The 21,926-nt window shown below is 38.4% G+C and overlaps 1 protein-coding gene across 5 annotated transcripts in view; it reads left to right on the top strand.

Moving 5' to 3' along the window:
• spag9a (sperm associated antigen 9a) overlaps positions 1 to 21,119 on the top strand; it is a 39,129-nt gene extending 18,010 nt beyond the window's left edge. For 3 of the 5 annotated variants that reach the window (XM_026916332.3, XM_053239217.1, XM_053239219.1), the window contains 25 exons: positions 703 to 847; positions 1,578 to 1,671; positions 2,415 to 2,536; positions 4,467 to 4,524; positions 4,658 to 4,810; positions 6,742 to 6,793; positions 6,966 to 7,096; positions 8,046 to 8,102; positions 9,337 to 9,504; positions 9,583 to 9,712; positions 10,849 to 10,938; positions 11,166 to 11,318; positions 11,667 to 11,835; positions 11,992 to 12,225; positions 12,962 to 13,154; positions 13,790 to 13,912; positions 14,099 to 14,179; positions 14,319 to 14,386; positions 14,469 to 14,617; positions 15,432 to 15,603; positions 15,961 to 16,074; positions 16,258 to 16,293; positions 17,548 to 17,724; positions 18,899 to 19,045; positions 19,148 to 21,119. In XM_026916332.3, the coding sequence (XP_026772133.3) occupies positions 703 to 847; positions 1,578 to 1,671; positions 2,415 to 2,536; positions 4,467 to 4,524; positions 4,658 to 4,810; positions 6,742 to 6,793; positions 6,966 to 7,096; positions 8,046 to 8,102; positions 9,337 to 9,504; positions 9,583 to 9,712; positions 10,849 to 10,938; positions 11,166 to 11,318; positions 11,667 to 11,835; positions 11,992 to 12,225; positions 12,962 to 13,154; positions 13,790 to 13,912; positions 14,099 to 14,179; positions 14,319 to 14,386; positions 14,469 to 14,617; positions 15,432 to 15,603; positions 15,961 to 16,074; positions 16,258 to 16,293; positions 17,548 to 17,724; positions 18,899 to 19,045; positions 19,148 to 19,281 (3,150 nt within the window). In that variant the 3' untranslated portion in view covers positions 19,282 to 21,119. The remainder of the gene's footprint in view (positions 1 to 702; positions 848 to 1,577; positions 1,672 to 2,414; positions 2,537 to 4,466; positions 4,525 to 4,657; positions 4,811 to 6,741; positions 6,794 to 6,965; positions 7,097 to 8,045; positions 8,103 to 9,336; positions 9,505 to 9,582; positions 9,713 to 10,848; positions 10,939 to 11,165; positions 11,319 to 11,666; positions 11,836 to 11,991; positions 12,226 to 12,961; positions 13,155 to 13,789; positions 13,913 to 14,098; positions 14,180 to 14,318; positions 14,387 to 14,468; positions 14,618 to 15,431; positions 15,604 to 15,960; positions 16,075 to 16,257; positions 16,294 to 17,547; positions 17,725 to 18,898; positions 19,046 to 19,147) is intronic. The other 2 variants (XM_053239218.1, XM_026916338.3) reach the window with 2 other exon arrangements.
• The last annotated feature ends 807 nt before the right edge of the window (positions 21,120 to 21,926 follow it).

Genomic DNA, 21,926 nt, shown 5'->3' on the forward strand with positions numbered 1-21,926 from the left:
TGATCGCATGGCATTTCAGTTGCACAAAATCCGCTTCATTCATCATTTAAACATCATTCATTATGCTAGACTAGTATCACTAGTTAATCTGAAAATTGTAATGTAGTCATAGTTATGCCAAATTGCCATAATTGGTGTATTTTTAATATGTTTCATTCTTTTTTTGAGAAATATGTGTTATTTATTTTGTAATTGATGCTAAAAAGCAGTAGTTTGGCTTTGGTTGTGGGCTGTTCTATGCAAAAAAATAAATAGCTAAACGCATTTATTTTGCAAGTTTTTTAGTGAAGGTTGATTTATTGTTTTTAATGTTGTTATATGTTGTCATCTTTGTGTGCCCTGGTGAGCTCTGTATGTGAATTGTTAAATTGTTTATGGTTTTCAGTATTAATTTGTGTGCTGTTTCAGTATTAGCCTTTGTGTGATGTGTTGTAGCTTCTCTTTGAATGTGGCTCTTAAAGTAATGAGTAATTGCTGTTTTCTGTTATTTGTGTTCAAAGTTTTTATCGATCACAATATGTTTGCTTTAATATAGAGCTCTGTTACTGAAATAATCCAATTATTTGAACGCTGGATCCAAGGCATCATCCTCTGTATTACCCAGTTGTTTCTCTTGTCTGCTCTCTCACCGAGCTGTCGCAGAGCTGTGACCTCTGACCTGTGTTGTAATCTTTAATGAGAGTGTGCTCTTGGTGATTTCAGGATGAGCTGTTGGGCTCCAGTTCTGTCACACCCATGTCCACCACAGCCTCAGAGCCAGGGTTGGACTGTCAGCGGGAGAATGGTGACGGTTCCAGCAGGTGTGCTGAGGTGCAGGCTGCACCGGGGACTCGCTCCATCTCGACGGGTGAGTCAGTGTCACAGGGGTTAGTCTGAGCTGCAAATCCTCAACCTGAGTTATATTTTGAAATTGTGAAAAGTTTTGAAAATCGGGATGATGCCCAACAAAGCACCGTTTACACTAGTAATATGGAGAGCTGAGGTTTCTTTCTGGGGATTAAAAACACACAGCCTGAGCAAAACAATGGGAAAGAGCATACTGATAAGGTCTTCTGAAAATGAACTCAAACTCATCTCTTAACTTGCTGATTGTAGGCTAAACAACTATTACATCCTGTTTGCATTAAAAAATAAACAAATAAAAAAGGCAGTATCAGTGGTTTTATAAAATACTAGTATATCCTAAAATACTAGACAGTCAGTTGAATACCTTTTTAGGCTACTTCATTAAAAAAATTAATAAACAAAATTAAACTGATCAAGTACTTGCTGTTTTCCCCACAATTGTTTATCATAACTATTATAGAAGTTGGAATTGTAAGTCGTACCTGATGTCTTGGTGCAAAAATTAGTTAATGTTATAAATATGATATTTACATGTCACTGCATACAGTATGTTAATGGATCAGTATCTTAAATTCACAGAACTGTCAAATAATAACTTTTAGATAACCTTATAATTCCAGGGTCTTGCATTATTTAATACATTTGTTTAGCCTATTAAATGCATTTTAAATGTATTTCTTTACTTCGTATCAGTGTATCAGTGCATGTTATGTGCCATCTGGTTCATGTAGGTTTGGTGGAGAATGAGGACAAGTCTGATGTGCAAGCTATTATTGAGTCAACCCCAGAGCTCCATCTGGACCTCAGTGGCTACAAAGGCTCCAGGTACATAATATTATGCTCAATTTATAACTAAATTATAATGCGTATATAGCGTATTATATCAAATTTTTCCTTGCCATATCTGTCCTGACATAGTGGGGACATCCAAAAGCAAACAATGAAAATATTCTGAATGTTTGAACATTAAAAATCTTGTGAACATGAAAAATCGTGATGACGCCTGCAAATAATGTGCAAGCTGTTAACAGGGTCTACTGTAGATTGCTTCTTTTCGTATGAACAAAATAATGCGTTGTCCATTTTACGTGATTGCTGTAATGGATGTGTAGTTCGGGGGTGTTTCTTTCTTCAGGTGCAAAATACACATAATCAAAATAAATTAATTTTGATTTATTGCTGCCTGAAAGTCCTTTAGCGAATGGAGGCCATAAATTAATACAGTCAAAAGACAGGTATTAAATTTGCAAGAGCCTGTTTCCTCCAGTTGAAGACAAAATAAAGCCATTTACAACATTGTAATAATGCGAAGGTTTACTGAAATAATGTCTAAGCAAAATAATCAAAAGATTTCTCAAAATTATGACCTGCTATATTATGAAGGTAAAGTATTAGATACTCGCAATACAGTCACTCTTCTGATGTCAACAGCATTTAAAAAGAGCCTTTGAAAGGATTCACATTTAACTTATTAACAGTACATACCCTCAAACTGCACATATAAAATTGTACTCATTATTTATGGTTATAGTAATTCTAAATGGATAACATTTCATAATATGTTCCAGCACCCCAACTAAAGGTATAGAGAACAAGGCGTTTAACCGGAACACAGACTCTCTGTTTGAGGAGCTGTCAAGCGCAGGCTCTGGCCTCATTGGGGATGTAGATGAAGGAGCTGATCTACTGGGTAAGAGCTTTTCTTCCTTACCAAGAAAAAAATCTTGTTAATCATCCCTTCTTATCTCCTAAATCTCCTAAAAATCTCCTAAAAAAGAGCTTGTATTCTCGAACAATAATATTGTCAGAGAAAGAAACATTCATCACAGCTATGTGGAAAAAGTGAAGGCTCAGTATTATTGTAGGAGACCTCAAAATGCAGCAGTAGACTGTGAGAACATTGGGCAGCATGTTTACAAAGGAAAGTTAGAAATAGCCATTATAGTGGACTGGTTTCAGCATACTGTTGAGTCTTGACAGTTATCAATATAGTTATTTCAATTGAGCTATTTACACAAATTGTGAAAGTAGAACTCGGTGATGTGAAAAAAATATATTGCAGTAAATATATTAGCAAAATACCAATGCTTAAATTTTTTTTACAGACTCTTTATAGTTCAAGCTTCTTTCACACAAGTGTAAGATGTATTGCTGAGTGCTAACACACTAAATTAAACATATGAAATAAAATATGCAAATGCAGTAAGCAGCAGTACTAAGTCTCACTGGATTCAGTTCACCAGACTGGATTTGCGCCATTTATTTAACTGAAGGTGCAGTAAACCTCACTTCCTCTCCATTTTCCTTAGTTGTGGCTATTAATTCGTTATACGAGATTCAAGATTCAAGATTCAAAGAACTTTATTAATCCCAGGGGGAAATTGCTTTGCCATGTTACAATTGCTCTCAAGAAAAAAAGAAAGAAAGAAAGAAGAAAATTAAATAAATATATACCTATACAGTATATATATACAAAAATTAAAAAAGTGAATCAATAAATTAAAAATGAATAAGTAAACATACAAATAATGATGTAGAACTTTACCAGTGAAGATGATAGTTTAGATCAGGTGTGAAGTTAATTGAAGTGCAATGGAATGACAAATGTTGAGTATGATAAGTCCAGTGTGGTAACGGTAATTAAGTACAGTAGTTATATAGTATGTATTGCACACTAATTTTAGTATTAATAATAGGCAGTAATAATAAATTTGTATCGCACATGAAAGTCCCTTATTGCACATGAATTGAACATTGAGTATTGCATATGCTCTGTCCCAGGCTTGTTCTGATTGGCTGCTTCATTCAGATCATATGTGTGTTTAAAGACAGCTGATTAGCTGCAACAAAATTTTGGCAAAAAAAACTTTCGTATTTGTAAAAGCTTTGATTAACGTTTAAAAGTTTAAGTGGGGTCAGCTTAGTATTATGTGCTTTCCTTGCTCTGTGTAGTCATGTAGTCAGTCCCTGCTGTATGTTAGACATTATAACGCTAACTGCGCTCTTTCTCTCCATGCTGTGTCCTCCTGTTCTCTGGTTTTTGTGCCTTAACCCAGTGGAGTACTCTGGTGTGTATATATCCCTTCTGGCTGTTTCTCTTCCTGCCTGTGTTTCACTTCCTGTCTGTATCTGTGTCAAGCACAAAGGTTGCATGTAGAGTCATTTATTCTTTTTTCATTTAGTTTTAATTGCTTCATAATACTAAAAAAAGAGCAAACAGTTTGCATTGAAGTAAAATTTCATATATTTGGCAAATAAGAGATCTGTACTGCACTAACAGGGTGGGAGATAAAATACTGTATGTTTTGTTCTGGTTTACTTGTTGGGATTATTTACTTAAAGGCTATCCTCATCCTTCCTGTTCTCTCTTCCTAACATGGACTGCATGCATTTTCAGATCTGAGTTTGCTTGGTAAGACATACCATCTGCTCTCCTATTCATGTCTGACTGCCTGTCTCTGTCCCTAAAGTGTTCAGTTTGTTGCTTTTCCTTTCTCTGCATTTATCTGTCTCAATGTGTGTGTGTTTTCACATCCTTCCCCAATCTTGGTTAAAACAGAGGGACAAACTAACCTTAAGATCTTAAGTTCTCACTGTAATTGGTCTTATTTTTTTTGCAGGAATGGGCCGAGAAGTGGAGAATCTCATTCTGGAAAACACACAGCTCCTGGAGACAAAGTAGGAGCACTTTTCAGAAAAACACATTTGACAAAAACATGTTTTGACAGAAAATTAGGCACAAGTCAGATTGCCATACTACTGGAACCAGTATATGATCAAAATGGCTGAAATTGCATATGTGTGTACACAGAAATGCACTGAATGTGGTAAAGAATGACCTGATCGTCCAAGTGGATGAACTTACGTCCGAGAAAGAGGTTCTTCAGGGAGAGCTGGACACAGTTTTGCAGACGAAGGCCAAACTGGAGGAGAGGAACAAAGAGCTTGAGGAAGAGATCAAGAAGTTTGTATCACCTTTCTTCTCTCTGAGTCTTTTTAATGAAAACTGTCTTACTGCTTTACAGTGTGCAGTGTTTTCATAAAACTGGCAGCATTGAGACCCTGTTTGGTTTGTCTAGGCATGAAACAGTGTTTTTGTTTGACATAAGGATAGTTTTTTTTTATAACACAAGGATATATAGCAATAATAGCCTAGGGATTAAGTTTATACAGTCTCAACAGTTTCATGTGGGTTTCCTCTGGGTTATCCAGTTTCCTCCTACAGTGGATAAAAAAGTCTAAACACCCTGGTTTTTGTGATGTAAAAAAAAGGAAACAAAGTTAATCCATGTCAGAACCTTTTCCCACCTTTATTGTGAAATTGCAAAATATAAAAATCAAGTGACAAACAACTGGAAATGTTTTAGGGGAAAAAAGCAACAAAAAACTTCCAATACCCAGCTTGCATAAATGTACTCACCCTTTTATAATCAGGAATGTGGCAGTGTTCAGAATCAACCAATCACATTCAAACTCATGTTAAATACTAATTATCATACGCTTGCCATCAAATAAGGTGACTGATTAACCCCAAATAAAGTGCAGATAGTTGGATTTTCCTGACATCTTCTTTTTTCCAACTGGGAAAGCCATGGGCCCCAAAGAGTTTACAGAGCAGGTACAGGTACAGGATGAAAAATATAAATCAGGAGAGGATTACAAAAAATTTCCAAGGCATTGGATACACCATGGAACACTGTAAAGACAATAATCAACAAGTGGAGAAAATATGGCCCAACAGTGATATTACTAAGAACAGGATATCCCTCTAAAATTGATGAGAGGAGCAGGAGAAAACTGGTCAGGAGGCCTAAAGCAACCATGTGGAATAAATTGTTATGGTATGATGAGACCAAAGTTGAACTTTTTGGCCATAATACCAAAAGATATGTTTGGTGCAACCCACACCCAAAAAAAAAAAAAGAAAAAAAAAAACCAGTACATCACCAGAACACCAGCCTTATGGTGAAGCATGGTGGTGGTAGCATCATGCTTTGGGGCTGCTTTTCCTCAGCTTGAACATCGGCTTTAATCAGGATGGACAGAATCATGAATAGCGCCAAATACCAGTCGATTTTGGCGCAAAACCTTAAGGCTTCTGCTAAAACACTTAAGATGAAGAGGGTTTTCACCTTTTAGCATGACAACGACCTGAAGCTCCAAATCAACATAGGAATGACTTCACCAAAACAAGATCACGGTTTTGGAATGGCCCAGCCAGAGTCCAGGTCTAAATCTAATCGAAAATCTGTGGGGTGACCTGAAGAGGTCTGTGCACAGGAGATGCCCAGCCAGTCTGACAGAGTTAGAATGCTTTTGCAAGGAAGAATGACAAAATATTGCTAAGTCAAGATGTGCCAAACTGACTGACTCTTATCCAAAAAGATTGAATGCCGTGATAAAATCTAAAGGTGCTTCAGCTAAGCATTAATTTAGGGGTGTGCATACTTATGCATCCAGGTTATTGTACATTTTTCATTTTTTTTCTCTACAACGATTCTTATTGTTTTTCACCTTAATTTATAGGTTGCAATTTAACAATTAAGGTAGTAAAGGTTCTGACATGACTTATCTTGGTTTCTTTTTCTTTTTTTTTTTTTTTTGCAAAAATCTGCCATTTTAATGGGGGTATGTAGTCTTTTTATATCCACTGTACCTCCCAAACATATGCCAGTAGGTGGCTTGACTAATCTAAATTGCCTAAGGTTGTGAATGTGCGTGCATGGTGTTCTGTGATGGACTGGCATCCCATCTAGGGTGTACTCCTCCCTCGAGTCCAGTGTACCTAGGATACTGGATCCACTGCAACCCTGACCAGGATAAAGTGGTAGAATGCATGAATGAGTGAATGAATGTTTGTACTCTCTGACTAATATGATTTTTTATATGCTATAGAGTTCGGGCTGAGATGGAGAGCAGCAAACTGAATAACAAAGAGGAAGATGAGGTGAGTACAAGTAGCCTGAATACTATGTTGATTTGGTCTTATGTCATTACGCGTGGCTTTGTTAAATAGCAGAAATGTGCATGGGTTATTATACAAAATTGTAGTGTATTCACTAAATGTCCAAATGCCTGTTGAAGCAAAGTGTGTGTATGTATGTGTGTTTTGTCGTCAGAGCGACGTGCCCACAGCTCAGAGGCGTCGGTTCACCCGAGTGGAGATGGCACGTGTGCTGATGGAAAGGAACCAGTATAAAGAGAGGCTGATGGAGCTACAGGAGGCGGTCAGGTGGACAGAAATGATCCGGTAAACACTCATTTGAATGCTCATGACTTCAAAGGCTGAACAGTGGCTCTCTGACCTTCTGGTCATGACCAGGACTCTAAAACTTGTATAAAAATGGATTCGCTACAGCCATTATAGCTGTTGTTTAATAGTTCAAGGTAGACTGTGTCCTTTGAATAGAGGGTCCATTTATGGTCTACCAAGGCTCTGATTAAATGCTTGTATTTCTATCTCAAGCAGAAAAAGATAAGGGAATTGCTTGAATCTATTTAGTTTTATAACACAGCACTTTTGAATTCTCGATTCTGATTGGTCAGAAGGTGTTGATTAATTTTCTGGCTCTGATAATAGATCAGGCTGCAAGGTATATAATTAATGCACTCATTCTCATTTCTGTAGTAACAACTTACACAGGGACCTGTGCTCCATTTAAACAGATTAAAAGTCTGTAATAGTTAATATGAATTTTCAAAGAGTTCTCCACTGTCAGCGGTTTGTACAAGTCAGAGATAAAGCTGTAACTTCCAACAAGGGAAAGTCTTCAGGACGGAGAGAGAAGACATGACAAGAGAGAGAGAGAAGACTGGTTAGGAAAGACTTGTTATAGCTGTTGTAAGTAGTAACAGGAAGTTGCTTGTTTCGCAGATTTTGCACAACATTAAACGCAACTATAAACTGATAAAGTATGTGTCATGCTATATTAAAATAAGATTAGATTATATTCAACTTTATTGTCATTGTGCAGAGTACAAGTACAAAACCAAGGAAATTCAGTTAACATCTAACCAAAAGTGCACACAGACATGGACAAATGTAATCCAAGACAGTACAGTACAGTACAATTGAACATAGGAGCAAATAAGTGTACATGAGTGTTTGCAAATTCACAAAATAAGATGAATAAAACACTTCTAGTTGTGCTGTTAATGGAAAATAATCATACATAATGGCATATCCTATTCCTCTACAGAGCTTCCAGGGAAAATCCTGCTCTTACTGAGAAGAAGAAGTCCAGCATCTGGCAATTGTAAGCATTTTCACTCCAATGATTCTCCACACAACAACTTAAATAATCACCAAGTTGTTTATTAACATGTTTTCTATATTTTAAATTACCCATGTGTTTCTTTTCTCACTTGATGTGCTGGTGGTCCTCAGTATGTAGGTAAAACAATCATATCCTTACTGCTCCTCTCTTGCCCTCGGCCCAGAGTTGCGAAAAGCAATGTGATTATTTTTCCGTGATTTTTCCCTGGGCTGGTCCTGCTTGTGGTGCTCCTCAGTCTGCCTTAGTTCATGATGTGTTGTTTTTATCAGTTAGATAAGTTGGACATCATTGCTTATTATTTTCTGAAAACATATATTAGTCTTGATGATTATCCATTCTTAATGGCAATTTTAAATGAAAAGGCAGGCTATTATAATCCCTGTTGTTTACATAATTGTGAATAGAATTGTAATAGTTCAACAGAGGGCAGAAATTATTATTGATTATTATAGAAATTATTACATTCTACACTTGCTGGACTCAAGAAAACAGCTTTAATATCACAGTTTGTATGAATTGTCTTCTGTTCACACTGATGTTCTGAATTTCTGCATCAAAACACTGCAGAGACTTGTTGCAGATACACTGTTAGACTTTGTATTGTGTCTCCCCCTGCTGGTATCCCAATTTTCAGATTTAAAATTCACTGATTTGAATGGAAACACAAAGGCAGGTTCATTTTAATGTTCCGATCTCAGGAATTTCTCAATAAACGTTCTGATTGATGTCTTATGACATCTTGTATCATATATTATACTTTAATAAAAAAAAAATTCTGTTCATTTCACTACATTTCATTACACAATAAATTGGGCTAGGAGTGTGTATGTATGTATGTATGTATGTATGACTGCTGGAAAATGAAGGATTTTATATCCCTGATAGTCAATTTACAAATATTACTTTATTCAGATGTTTTTATTCACATACCCTTGCAGTGACTCTTGAAATAGGTTTCTCTGGAGTTCTTTGGATAAATAAGGGTTCATAACTTCCTGAATGGCTTAAGTGTCATGTAGGATTCTGTAGGAAGTTTCCTCAGATAGTGCTAGACTTTTTTTTCCAGAGAGTATAGCAATTCCAATACTGCAGGTCTTTGCCTGTAAGGTTAGTGATGTCCCAGTGCAGGTTTTGGCTGTGTCCATGTGGCAAGTGTGTGTGTTCTGCTCCCATTACCATCCCTGCATGTGTTCTGTCTATGTGTGTGTCTCAGCTTCAGCCGGCTGTTCAGTTCCTCGTCCTCCAGCAGCAGCAGCAGCAGTGCGGTGAAGCCTCCTCCATCTAATGTCAAGTACAACCCACCCAGTGGCATGAGGAAGAGCAGCACCTTCTCCCAGTTCCCCACTGAGCGTTCCAAAGCCTTTGACTTCCTCAATGATGAGTAAGGGCTCGTTTTTGCCTTTAAGCCTTGTATTCTATTCAGGTCAAAGTGATCCATTTGAATTTTCCTCTCTCTCAGAGTGGACATGAGCACGTCTCCATCACGTAGGGAGCAGAAGAAGGCTCAGTACAGGCAGGTCAAAGCCCATGTACAGAAGGAGGACGGGCGGATGGCAGCTCACGGCTGGAGTCTGCCCAGTAAATACAAGGCAAGATTTCAAGCTACACAGTTTACAATCTTGATAGATCGGGCAATTTATTTGATGGCAGCAGAAAGCTGTAGATAAGTGGGTTGCTTTTATCTCCCCTGTTTTGATTCATTTGGTTTTACATTTAGCACACTACATGTAAGATAACTGTAATATTTTTGAGGTCGGACCTGATAAAATGTTATAAATGCATAATTGTATACCTCTCAGAGACCATTTCTAAAAATATGTATGTGAAATATATTTCATTATGTTCCTGCAAACAGTTTGCAAAATGAAAAATATAAGCACAAATTGTTTCACAAAATGTTCTTCGGTCTTGTAAATGTGAGCGAGATCATCAGCTTTACTTAAAAAAGACCATTGCGTTATTTAGCATTTACGTCACACCGGCATGACTAAAGTTCTCCCAAAAGTGAGTGGTGACTAGTGTACAAGTGCGTGAGTACAACAAAAACAGTACTTAAATTTTAGTGTGTACATCACTTTTAATCTAAACTCAAATCCACTGAATTTGTGATCAAATACAAACATTTTCTAAGTACTAAAGGGGACAAATCACTAGCCTGGGCACAAGCAGATTACATATTCAGAGTTTCAGTTTTTCATTTACAGTTGCCCAGATTTAGTGGACTGTTAATATGTTATACTTTTTAATTTTTTTTAACGTCACACATCCAGCAAGAAAACCTCTACTTCCTATTGACTTTTGCAAAAGAAACCCTTTGATTTGATAGGTTAGATTAAACATAACACCATCTGCTTCATATATTTGTTGGTTGTGTAAAGCCTACTACACACTGCACTACACACTCGAACCAAGATGAAGAACCAAGTGGTCTGGCTTTTTTACGAGACATACAAATTAGCTTGAATGGATGCTAGACAAGCTTTCCAGACATGGACATGGAAACATTGACTAAACTAAATAAAATGTTTGTATTAATGCATATAATTAGCTTGTTGTACTTTTTAATTAAATTATATGTTACTGCTTTTTAGCTTGAAATTCCAGCCAAGTACAACATGGGACTGGGCAAGCACATTGGAGATTTCACTTGCCTCGTAAGCTAGCTATCGAATTTATAATTTGTTCACTCCTGAGGTAATCTCCTTGCTCTGTTTTGTCTTCACAGGAAGCAAATGGTAGGCAAGCAGAGAATAAGATGAACTTGCCTGTGCCTGTGTACCTGAGGCCACTGACTCAGAAAGATCCTTCCATGAAGGTCAGCACTTTGTGTTTCATTACTTGCTTATACTCACAAACCACAAGCTGTGTTACATCATTGTAAAACAATAAATTTATTACATCATTGTAAAACAATAAACATCCTCTAATCCTCTACACACTTATTTACTTTTTCAATACGTTCTCCAAATAGTCTTTTGCATTTAGCATCATGTAGAGATTCCTAGTGAGCATGATGCTGAAATGTATTTGTTCTTTTTCTAGCTGTGGTGTGCAGCCGGTGTGAACCTCTCGGGTGGAAAGCCACATGACGCAGGCTCAGGTGTGTGTATTGATGACTCTGGAGCTGAGGGAGAGATTGCCAGACCGAGGAAAGGCTCTCAGAGCAGCCTGGACCAACAGGAGCAGGAGCACAAGGTGAAAGTCTTCATCAATACAAGCTGCAGAACTTTTTCAATACCCCTTTTAAGTATGAGTATGTTTTGGAAATTTTAGGTTAATTTCTACAAAAAAAAAAATTGCAAATATTATAAAAAGGGATCAAAAACAATCTACCTAAACACAGACATCTTAATTAGATTTATGGATGTATGGATATGCCTCAGAGCATTTCTACCTGACTAATGTGTCTTTGTATATTTTTAAATTGTAATTTTATTTAATTTTGGTAGTTATCTTTTAGATACAGTTTCTCAATTAGCGTAACAGCTCTGGACAGAAACCTTCCGCAAGTATAGATTTTCTAACCATGTGTATGTGTGTCAGGAGCAGGAACGAGAGGTGGCGCAGGTGGACATGTCCAGCCATGTTTGGATCTGCACCAGCACACAATCCTCCACTAAAGTCATTATCCTGGACATGACACAGCCCTCTGAGCTGCTGGATAGCTTCTACGTCTGCAACTCGCACGTGCTGTGCATCGCCAGCGTGCCAGGTCAGCCAAACACACAGCTCTAAATGAAGCTTAGCTGACAATTTGAAAGGATCTTTGCTTACGTTGTGTCTTTATATGCTGTGTTTCATAACAAGGGTCATTGATATAGGAAGGACAGTTATTAAGAGCCTTGAGAGTTCTTGTTTATGCTTTAAGGTGTCCTGGAGACAGACTATCCTGCTGGAGAAGAAGTTCCTCAGGACTCAGAGGCGAGGCTTGAAGGTTCATTGACGAGCAGTTTGGCCAGTAACAGCTCACATGGCAGTGAGGGAGCTCTGAGTGGCATCTCAGCAGTTGGCTGTACAGCAGAAGGGACAGGATCTGGAGCTCAGACAGGCAGCTCAGGAACCAATGAGCTTCTGGCAGAGCTCAGTCCTGTAAGAGGTAGAGGTAAGAACTATTCATTATAATTGGGATGAACAAGGGTTTATTTGGAGGGGGATCAAGAGAGCTGAGCCCACGGAAATGAAAATTATACAACGGAGTAAAGGTGGTAAGTATAATCATCATGCCAAAACTGACAAACAAACTGAAAACTTAAGGTCTTGCCACACAGTTGTTGTCCTTAACACAAAAATAAATATATTGAAATAAAAAAAATTTAACCTCAGGTGATCAGGACTGATGTACTCACAAGTGAAACCTGTTTTTGATCAAGGCAGCACAATAATGTGTGAATAAACAATGACTTATTTATTCTCTTTGCAACTTCATCAAATAATCATCATCAATTCAATTCCAATACCAAACAACAAAAAAATCTAAGTTCTAGGCAGGAGTAAGACATCTGTATAATCTAGGCAGTACAGTGTGAGATACTAGTGTGCACCATTACCTCGAGTCTAGATGATATGTAGAATAATGTCATACTGTCATACTGTATGTGATAATAGCAGAGTGAGAGAACAAAACAGAGAACATCTAAAATTTTAGCCAAGGTGATTATAAAAGAATATGTTCAGTAATATGTACATGTATTAGCAAAGGCATTCAACTTCAATCCTGAAAAAACAAAAAGCATGTGTTCCTGACATTTGTAAAACTCTTACTCAGTTATCTTTAGTAATTTGATGCTTGGTGTAATTCTTGTGTTTATGGTCAATGGTAAGTGCTACTGTGTGTGCAGTGGAGTTGTCTAGGGAACCTAGTCCCAGTGAAGACGGCGTTCCCACAGCAGAGGAAGCCACTGAGGCTACTGAGGAAGAGGAGGAGGCACCGGGTACAGAAACCAGCCAGCCTGGCATTTACACTGAGCACGTATTCACAGATCCACTGGGAGCACAGCCCACTGAGAGCTCTACAGCCACAGACGATGTGAGGTGAGTACAGAGAGAAAGAAAGGTTTTCTATCAATCTTCCATTCTGTGCTTGACACAGACTGTACATCTCTCTGGATTCATGACATTCAGTTTATCTCTGGTCTGTCTACAGATCCAGTCTGTAGCTAGTGGTTTTTGCCATAGAGGTTTATCACTTTTTTTTCCTAGACTGCTTCAGTGCCCATAAAACTGTCTTAAATCTGACATAGGGCCTCCAAAATAACTGGTTCCCCAAATCAAACCCTTTTCTGACAATATATGTATGTGGTACTCGGCTTCAGTGAGGCTTCTGATGCAGTGCCTTTATTAGGAGAAAATTATGTATCCCCCTAGATAAGCCTACATGATTGTATGTTGTGTAATATTTAGGTTTTTTTTTCTTCTAGTCTCCTGAATGCAAAGTAAAAGTCATTCTGAACAGCCATTGTAATCAGTGACACTAGGACAATACTGACTTTCAAGTTCATCTCTTGTCATTTACCATATAGACTTACAGCTGTGTTGATTTTTTAAATTGCATTATCCGTAATAATAATCATACTTGGTGCACATCTATAAATAGAAAAGCGACCTGGTTGAGTAGCTAATGAAAAAAGTAAAACAGTAGTTAATTTTGTCTGTGATGTGTGTGCCAGGGAGTCGGGTCAAGAGAGAGATGGAGCTGCTTCTCCAAGCAGCGAGCAGGATCAAGTCAGGGAAGAGATCCAGAGGATGAGAAGCACCCTGCCTACCATGTGGTTGGGAGCTCAGAATGGCTGGTGAGTCTCCCTCTCTCTCTCTCTCTCTCTCTCTCTCTCTCACACACACACACATATACACACATACACCTACTTTGACATCCTTTTCATCATTCAGTCTGACAATGCATTCTGGCTCATGCAAATATTTGTAGGCTTGGTGATATTTAAATACATGCTATGTCACTTTTCCCCTCTTTCCTCTAGTTTGTATGTGCACTCATCTGTGGCCCGGTGGAGAAAGTGCCTCCATGCAGTGAAGCTGAAGGACTCCATTCTTAATATTGTGTAAGTGAAGAAGAATGATAGATTATCTAACTGAATCAGAACAACATCACATTCAATTAGTGCTATGAAAGTACACAGGTAAAGCAGGGATGCACTGTATTTGCCTGATGTTTAATTGCTGGTTTTCTTTTCTCCACAGCCATGTTAAAGGACGAGTGCTTGTGGCTCTAGCCGATGGTACACTAGCCATCTTCCACAGAGGCCAAGGTAAGACCCTATACATCAGTCAGTGTAATCCTTTCTGCTTTTCGCAGTTGTGCAATGAAAGTTCTTTTTTACTATCATATAGATGGCCAGTGGGATTTAACCAACTACCATCTGTTGGACCTGGGCCGGCCGCACCACTCCATCCGCTGTATGTCAGTTGTGCATGATAAAGTGTGGTGTGGCTACAGGAACAAGATCTATATCGTCCATCCCAAAGCTATGAAGATTGAGGTTTGTTCCCATTTCCCTGTTCACGTACTCTGCAGCAGCTCTAAACCAGAAGAGCAGACATATTTATAATTTTCTGTAATATATAGAAAACCATCTGCTTCTGTTAGTATTTTACTGCACCATTTCTGGTAGGGAAGAGAGTTCATAGTTATATGCTTAATATTTACAGAGTATTAAGTTATAGGAGACTGTTGAAATGGCAACTGTAAGAGCTATCACTGCCTGGGTGTGTTAAAAGAAAGCTACGGATCCAGTGACACTCTTGCAAGAATTCAATGCTGACATGTTTGTAGTTTCAAAATGGCACAGTTTAAACGTAACTACATCCTTCCATTAAGCATTTAAACTGGAAGCAGGATGTAAGACTTCTAGCACTACAATTAGTTTATTTCAGCTGTCAGAACAAATCTGACAATGTGAAGACTAGCTTTTTCTCCTTCTGTAATCGGAACCACATTTGAAAGTTTAAGAACCCATGTTCCACTTTGAGTTGCCTAATGTAAATCTGCTTAAATATTTGTTTCCTGAAAGTTCTGGCCAAATATCCCATGTTTCCTGACATGGGTTTAAAAAAAATAATAATACTTTTGTAATAAAATCTAAATTTGGACAACATGTTACAAAAAAGTGATCTTACATAGTTAAAGTTATTTCCGTGAGAATAACAATTGAATTTTTTTATAATAATATAAATTATAAAAAATTATTTTGTGGTTTATGAGAGCCCATAGTACAGCCCTACTGATAATGTTTGTTCTGTTTGTGGCAGTATACAGTTATAAACTATAATGTGTGTGTGTGTGTGTGTCTGCAGAAGTCATTTGACGCTCACCCGCGGAAGGAGAGCCAGGTGCGTCAGTTGGCCTGGGTGGGTGATGGAATCTGGGTCTCCATCCGGCTGGACTCCACCCTGCGTCTATTCCATGCACACACTTTCCAGCATCTCCAGGATGTGGACATTGAGCCTTATGTCAGCAAGATGCTGGGTGAGCAGGAGGACGAAGAGGAAGCTTAATTTCTAGCTTTAGCTTTGGTTAAGGCATTTAAAGAACTATGGGAAGGGAAACTCAGAGATGTATTGCTGTATTGCTTAAACTGCAACATTTAGGGAATGTGTTAAGGCCTGTTTTCATTTGTTCACCTGAAAAGTTCTGTCACACATACTGAATTTACACAATATTGCCTCAGTTGCAATGTACTGATTTTTTTTATATCAACTGCATGATCAGAAGTGAAGATAGTTTGTAGTTTCATCAGTCCTATATATTTAAAATGGTTATGTTTAATCCTGAGCTTTGTGTGTGGTATTTGACTCTCTCTCTGTTCCTCTCCTGCTTTAACAGGCACAGGTAAACTGGGCTTCTCTTTTGTGAGAATCACAGCTCTCATGGTGTCCTGTAAGCGGCTCTGGGTCGGGACAGGAAATGGCGTGATCATCTCTATTCCTCTATCAGAGTGTGAGTTTGCAAATATTTTTGAACAGGTGCAGGATTTCAGAATAACAGGGCTTATATGTAGAAAAGGCGTAAAGCCACATACGAAGTAGGCTTCAATATCGTCTACCTCCACACTTCTCCAGTCTTCTCCTCTGCCTTTCACTGTCCTATCTCTGACTCTCCTCCGGGTTCTTCTGTCGATAGCCTTGGGTCTGCAGCATGGAGTTCTCGGGCTGAGGGGTGAGTGGGAAAAGTGCCACATGCTTAGCAAACTGGCTGCAATAAGACCCCTAATTGCTGCTACACACTAGCTTGCGCTTACCTCTGCATATTAGTCAGCTTCTTTATCTTTAGGTAGTTTTTTGATTGTCCTCTCTTTGTTTTCTCTCGTTTTCGCTCATTGGCTCTTACGGTGTCAAAGTTGCGTAGAGAAGAGCGCAGATTGAAGTGCAAAGATGAAATTCATGAATACAGAAACTGCTGGTGGAATTAGTGTTTGCTCGGCTTACGACCTTATTTGACGCACACATATATGCAACTTTGATGAATGGGGTCTCTCTCTCTCTTTCTCTCTCTCTGTCTTTTTCTCTAACTTACTGTTTCTGATTTACTTTATTCACTTTGGGCCATATTTAGAGTCAGCACCTTAAAGGCAAAGGAAATGTCACTAGTTGTTCTGGTAATTATCTGTTCTCTCTGTACTCAGACTTGGCTTATGCAGGTGCTTCAGATCATTTTTTGGGTGGCCCATTTAGATGAGTAAAGCTACCTGCAGGCCATTCCTTTAAGTTTGTCAGATTTTGCTTGTGTAGAAGAGGTGACAGTGCTCGTGTAGAAGATGGGTTCTTCAGTAGTGTTTATCTTACCAATTTTAGATTCAAGCAGTATATATCCCTATCATTCATTCATTCATTCATTCATTCATTCATTTTCCTTCTGCTTTTCCTGATTGAAGTGGCATCAGACTGAGAAGGTCAGCCCAGACTTCTCTATCACCATCCTCATCCCTGCATAAATAATCTCTTAAGGTCTTGTTTCTTTCCTGTGGACTCTATCCTTTGGGACATGCCTGACATAGCTCTAGTGAGGATTGACCAGTTATAGTTATGTCTAAGGTCTAAATACTCATATTCTCAATTTTGGTATTAATTCTTCACTATGCATGCTTTACTCTGAATATGGCCCTTTATCCAGTATTGGATAGTCCCCTCTCTTTTTTCCTGTTACAAGTTCTCCTTCATCGTCTGTCTCTCTTTCTCTCTTACTGGCCTGATATTGATCTGCTTAATAGCTCGAGTGCATCTGCTTTAACCGTTAACGTTAAGCTCTTCTCAGTAGTAGGTGTTCTGAGCCCACACAGACTGTCTGTGCATCTTGCTCTGGTTGCACTAAAGCATGAAAATGAAAAACTTAATACAAAAGAGAACACTTGCATTGTGACTTTGCAAAGAGCCTCACAGTTAACACAGGCTGTTTCTTTCCTCTTAACTGCAGCTAATAGGAGTGTTGGTGCGATAGCGAGCCGGCCTGGTGGCGCAGTACGCGTATTCGGGGATGAGAGTGTGGACAGTGGGACGTCAGGCTCCTATGTGCCCTACTGCTCTATGGCCCATGCTCAGCTTTGCTTCCATGGTCACAGAGATGCAGTCAAGTTCTTCGTTGCGGTGCCAGGTATTATATAGAAAAAGAATGTAAATATACCATTTTATTAGGAACATTTTGGCATTTATCATGTACACTTAAATCACTATGAGCTGTTCTTAACCCAGCAATGACACAAACCAGGCAAAGATGTGGTATTACCATGTCAGCATACTGCTGTGCTAAGAGTAGTCCATCATCCATCTGGTCACTGGTGGTCCTTGTCCATTAACGTATGGGGTAGAGGGGGGCTGACAAATAGAGCATAGCAACAGATAAGCGCTAACTGTATACCTACAAAGTGGCCTATATTGTAGTTTTACCTGATAAAATGGCCAGTGAAGGTACTCACATATTAGGTATACCTCTAGTGTTTGTACATGTGTAGCCTGGGAAAACCCTTCACATGGTCAACTTACAATTTCAAATCCTATAAATGGTTCTGAAAAATACATATTTCGCTGAACTGAAATATGGTTTTAACTCGCATGTATCTCAACCAGAAGTAAAGTTCTAGTATTTTAAAATCTGATTGGCCCCAAAAGTTAAATGTAAGGAAATTGCATTTAAAGATTTCATTCCAATTCCACTGAAAGATGCCCAGCTTACCTTTACATTTATTTACTGCTACATTATCCTAATCATTCTGCCTTTATAGAAGGAAATGTTCTCACTTTGAGTATTAGCATCATCCACATCAGTCTCTGTCTGATTACCTGAGGTAAAAGTTTCTTGTTGCATTCGAGACTCATCTTCATCTGATCTGAATTGCTTAGGCTTATGTCCGTGGCATATAGCTTTCCAAATACTATCCAAAAGCATGATCCTGAGAAAAGCACACTTAGCTAGCGAGGTTTTAGACCTCTTTAGACAGGCTAACTGCATTTACAGCTGTGTTTGTTAAGCGGGCTCCTTACACAGCATGATCTTTGCAGGCAGACAGCCAAGTTAACGTTAGAAAGTAGACTAAATAAAAACATTTCCATGCTATTTTGGTACAATTTGTATATATTTTTAAGTAGAGATGTCAAATTATATTATATGAAGAAAACCCCAATTATGACCAAAAAAAAAAATTCTTCATCTCGTTTTCCAGAATTCAGAAACAGTAACATCTGACCTCCACACATTTATATCTGACTGTAAGCTGTCGTGAAATGGCAGTGTTAGCTCAGATTTTGTTTTTGTGGCTTTTTTTTTTCAGGTCAAGTTGTTCCTCCAGCAGCAGCAGCACCTGATTACATGACCCCAGACTCAGACTCTCCTTCCTCCAACAGTTCCTCACGAGAGCAGCATCCCAAGTTTATGCTGGTCATGAGTGGAGGAGAGGGTTACATCGACTTCAGGATGGGTAAGAACACTACAAACTTGTGAGCTTCTGCACTTCTCTCCATTCTCCATTATGAACAGTACTATATTTTCTAGTACTCAAATTCTGACGTGTGTCTGGCAGGTGATGAAGATGGAGCAGGAGTAGCTGAGGATGAGGAATCTCTAGAACCCACCCTGCAGCTGCAGTCCGCCGCTCCCACCAAAACCGAGCGCAGCCACATCATAGTCTGGCAGGTTGCCAACAACGACGAGTGAGCAGCCAATCACTGCCTCAGGTTCAACAGAGAACTCCGCCCCTCAAGCCACCCTGTGGCCTGCTGTTACATTTTTTATCACAAATTACTAGAATTATGATTCCCATGATTATTATTAGAAGACGTACAGAAACCCATTTCATAAGGGTTACTTTTGTTTTTGTGTTTTCTTTGAAGTTTTACTACGTTCTATTTTCATTCACGCCAAGGCATAAAGTCAAAGGGAATCTGAGAAGTAAGGAAAATGAAAGGGAGTAAATGAATCCATCCAGGACTGTAATTGTACAGTTTTAGTGACTGGGCTTTGTGAATGGCCAGTCCAAAAAAAAAAAAAAAAAAAAAAGCCTAGTACTCCAGTAGAGTACTGAAGCACAGAGACCAGTGAAGGAAACACATACTTTGAGTTTACACCATGACTGCTCATATAATTGCACATATATAAGGGAAGTTCCCATGTTCAAGTCATTTGTTTTGTGCAAGAGAGAGAGAGAGAGACAGACAGAGAGAGGCTACGACTTGTGTGCACTGTGACTGGTGTCGCAGTAGCATCGTGTGATATTTCTAGAGCAACAGAAAGCTATTTTTGCTATCTGCTTGGCATGTGTCCTCTTTGCATTGTCCTAGAACCTTAAAGGCCTAGTCTGTCTTGTCGTGTGTGTGTGTGTGTGTGTGTGTGTGTGTGTGTGTCTGTGTGAATGAAGCAGTCCAGTGTGTTGTTAAGGCCCTAGCACTAGATTCTGCCTCCTGTGGTAGCACCTGTAGGCTAGAGCTTTCTGGCACTTTAAAATAGTGACCAACGTAATTAGATCTAAACGTAGATCTACACTTATTCTAAAAAGCAACACATGTATTTTTATTTTTCCAAAAGGGGCTAGCCTGTTACCAAAGGAAAAATCGTAGAACAAATGCATAACAGCCTCTAGTTGCTTGCATTCCATGTAGGCTTTTTGTTTTTTGGACATTCACTACAAAATTTTCATATTGAAGATCAAATTTTTTAAAGGCCTCATTTCTTGACAGGGATTTTATCAGAACCACTTTACATCGCACCTTACCTTGTTTGTTTCCATGAACTAAGCCAGTGGGTTTTGTGCATTCATTTTTGTTTTGAGTGTTTACACATCTGGTCTTCGATGCTGAAACCAGTTTGTTCTTATTCTTATCTCTGTGTCATTTTTACAGTGTTTAACTTTTTTTTTGTATTTGAAGGAAATAAATAACAGGCAGTCTGATTTTGTTTTATTCCAGAAAGGGAATATTCATATAGGTATTTTGCCATTCCAGTATTTATTTTTTCATAATGAATTTTGTGGTTCAGAATGTAACTTTATACATGAACATTCTAACAGTTTGTGTAATATCAGGCTCTCAAAATGGGTTTATGTGGTGTGTTATTGCAGACATTGTGAAGGAATTGCATTATTACTGGTTGATAAGTGTAACATCATGGATCGGAATATGTAGGATATACAGAATAACCTCTGTGTGGATCATCTGGAATTCAACATTCATTGTACTAAGCTATGCATGTTTTTTTTAAAAGGACACTGCAATGTGTTTGTTCAAATCCCTGATTATTGCCACCTTTTTGGGTGGACTAGTGTGAGTGTGTATGACTGATGTAGAACTGTGTGTGTGTGTGTGTGTGTGTGTGTGTGTGGGTGTGGGTGTGGGTGCGTATGTGTGGACGGTTGCTTGATCCCTTAGACGACACAGGATGTGCTGTGGTTGTCACAGCTTGTCATTACTGTGGTTTTTCCTGTTCAATGTTTGCTAAAACAGCATCATAGCCTTATTTTTAACAATCTAATAAACTCAATTTCATGGGAATTAACAGCAGCTGCTGGTCTGTTTGCAGTTCTTTTTTAGTCCTTCTTACAAGAACCAAGGTGTTAAAAATGCTGCCAGTTTCTGGTAAAATTTACATTAACGTGAGCGACATATTTTTTTCACACCAAAAAACATAAAAAATGCCTCCCAGCGGACACTAACACTGTGAGGGTGTTTATTTTATTAACAAATGAATGAAGAAATGAATCCAAACAGAATGACTCTTACGTGAGTTCACTGCATTGATTCACAGATTTGTTTTCGCTGCTCATGTGATGACGGTGTCATATTACAGGTGTCAAACACTTGTATTTATTATAGAGTTATTGTAAAGTCTAACTAAACCAACAGAATATGTGAATTAGAACTTTTTTTGATTAGCAAATCTGCCTACTGGGAGGTTGGAGGAAACCAACGAACCTGGAGGAAACACATGGAATTGGGGACCCTCAATCTGTGATGCTGCAATGCTATTCTTAAAATCTTATTAAACATTATTAGAATATATACAAATACTTTTAATGCACTATAACCAGACCTTGACGAATTATAAGCAGTCATAAAGCTTTGGGAATACAGACTTCATAGAAAGTATTATAAGAAACAGACTATAAATCTGTCGGGCCAAACGAAATAATAGCTTGTGTTATGATTATTATAACAGTCATAAATATGGTATCATTAAAAAAAGCTTGGAATTATAGGAGGCTATTTATTACAATTATTTACATGCTATTGAGAAGATGCAAGGTTTCATACTTAAAAAAAAAAGTATTAAAATAGTACAGGTATGTTGTATCTGCTTTTACGTTAGAG

Source organism: Pangasianodon hypophthalmus, chromosome 13 (assembly GCF_027358585.1).
Source record: "Pangasianodon hypophthalmus isolate fPanHyp1 chromosome 13, fPanHyp1.pri, whole genome shotgun sequence".
Classification (NCBI taxonomy): Eukaryota; Metazoa; Chordata; class Actinopteri; order Siluriformes; family Pangasiidae; genus Pangasianodon; species Pangasianodon hypophthalmus.